This window comes from Aplysia californica, unplaced genomic scaffold (assembly GCF_000002075.1).
Source record: "Aplysia californica isolate F4 #8 unplaced genomic scaffold, AplCal3.0 scaffold01721, whole genome shotgun sequence".
Taxonomy (NCBI): Eukaryota; Metazoa; Mollusca; class Gastropoda; order Aplysiida; family Aplysiidae; genus Aplysia; species Aplysia californica.
The window spans coordinates 8,384-9,970 of record NW_004798991.1 but is presented as its reverse complement, the minus strand read 5'-3'; the positions used below and the strand labels follow the sequence as shown (position 1 = coordinate 9,970).

The 1,587-nt window shown below is 48.1% G+C and overlaps 1 protein-coding gene across 1 annotated transcript in view; it reads right to left on the bottom strand.

Annotated features, from left to right (window-relative positions):
- Nucleotides 1–1,577, bottom strand: part of LOC101858002 — a gene marked incomplete at its 5' end in the record, with an annotated part of 7,681 nt that extends 6,104 nt beyond the window's left edge. Inside the window, 2 exon segments of the mRNA XM_013090954.2 lie at nt 137–262; nt 1,413–1,577. Of these exon segments, the coding sequence (XP_012946408.1) occupies nt 137–191 (55 nt within the window).
- Between the last annotated feature and the right edge of the window lie 10 nt (nt 1,578–1,587).

Here is a 1,587-nt window from a genome sequence, read left to right as displayed (position 1 = left end):
CTCACACCCCCCACTCTCACCCAACTCACCCTCTCCCTCACACCCCCCACTCTCACCCAACTCACCCTCTCCCTCACACCCCCCACTCTCACCCAACTCACCCTCTCCCTCACACCCCCACTCTCACCCAACTCACCCTCTCCCTCACACCCCCCACACGTCTTTTGGCAGAAGTTCTTTGCTCCTGGCATCTTGCTGCAGAATCCGGCGTAGGTTGCAGCGTAGATTCTGCAGTTGGCTATGACGTCTTCGCTTCCCGCATCTGAAAGACAAAACAAAACAAACTTAGAGAAGAAAACCCCCCCCAAAAAAAACAAACAACCAAAAACAACCAAACAAACCAAAAGAAAAAAGAAAACCCGCCAGAAGATAGGCTATTGGGTCAGGGAGTGGGTGGTTGGTGGGTGCTCGGGTGTAATCTGCTCATTCTTTCCCTGTAAAACTTCTAGATCTATCGTCCTTACCTCTCCCTCCTTCTTTTTTGTGTATGTTACTCTCTTGTAACACCTCTAATCCTCGGCACTTATATGACCTTATTGTTTTACAAATGCCGTAAAACACTTACCTCTCTAGCCTCTAGACTGGCCTGTCAGTGACTGAGTCCACCCAATAATCGGTCGCTTTTAAGCACCAGGGGGCTATCCCGAAAAATGCTGTTTTGAGAAAATCGACGGTAAAGTTTTTGCCCCTTGTTCAGTTTCTTTAATTAAAAGACAAAGACAGTTTTCTTTATAACCAAACAAATATACACACCAGTGAAATCAAACTTCTCCTAGGTAGGGCAATGTCCTCTCTTGGTGTAGGTCAAGATTTCTGGAAACCTCCAAAATCTGGGTTAGCCCGCTTGTCCTTAAAAGCGACCAATTATCTACAGTGGAGTCCGACTAAAGTGAACACGATTTATTTGACCAATCCATTAAAGTGAACGATATTCTGTTTTCCCAATTAAAACTCTATTTGTTTACGTTTTTAAAAAGTGAATAAAATGAACCGGTTTCATGGGGAAATCGGATTAAGTGAACTCCCAAAATGAGAGAAAGCGAAGAACGGACCGACTGCGTCACTGTCGCCAGACTGTGAAAATAAAAATCTTTGCCTCGGGCATCGGCAGACAATCCCAGCTCCCCGTTGGTGACGGCAATCTCAATCAGAAAGAAAGAGCTCTAGTCTAGGCTCGCCCGCTGTGTTGTCCCCCCACCTCCACCCTAGACCCACCACTGCCCGTAGCTACTATTTCTAGGCCTCCATCCTACCGACAAAATGGTTAAACTGAACCTCGGATAAAGTGAACTCTTTTTTCTGGTCCCAAAGAGTTCACTTTAAGCGTACTCCATTGTACTCATCATCTTACACGTGGCTCTACTACCGTGTTGTGCGTGTTTTACTACAGTGTTGTGAGTGGGTCCACGTACCGGCACATGTCGCGGGGACCTTAGTCCAGCCAGTCTCCGTACAGATGGTGGTGTAGTTGACGGAGCCACACGAGTAGTGGACACGGTCACCGATGTTGTTAGTGGACCACACCACGTCATGGGCCTTGCCGTCCTCGGGGCCTTTGGGCCACCCGCACTTGGCCGCTGGGGGGTG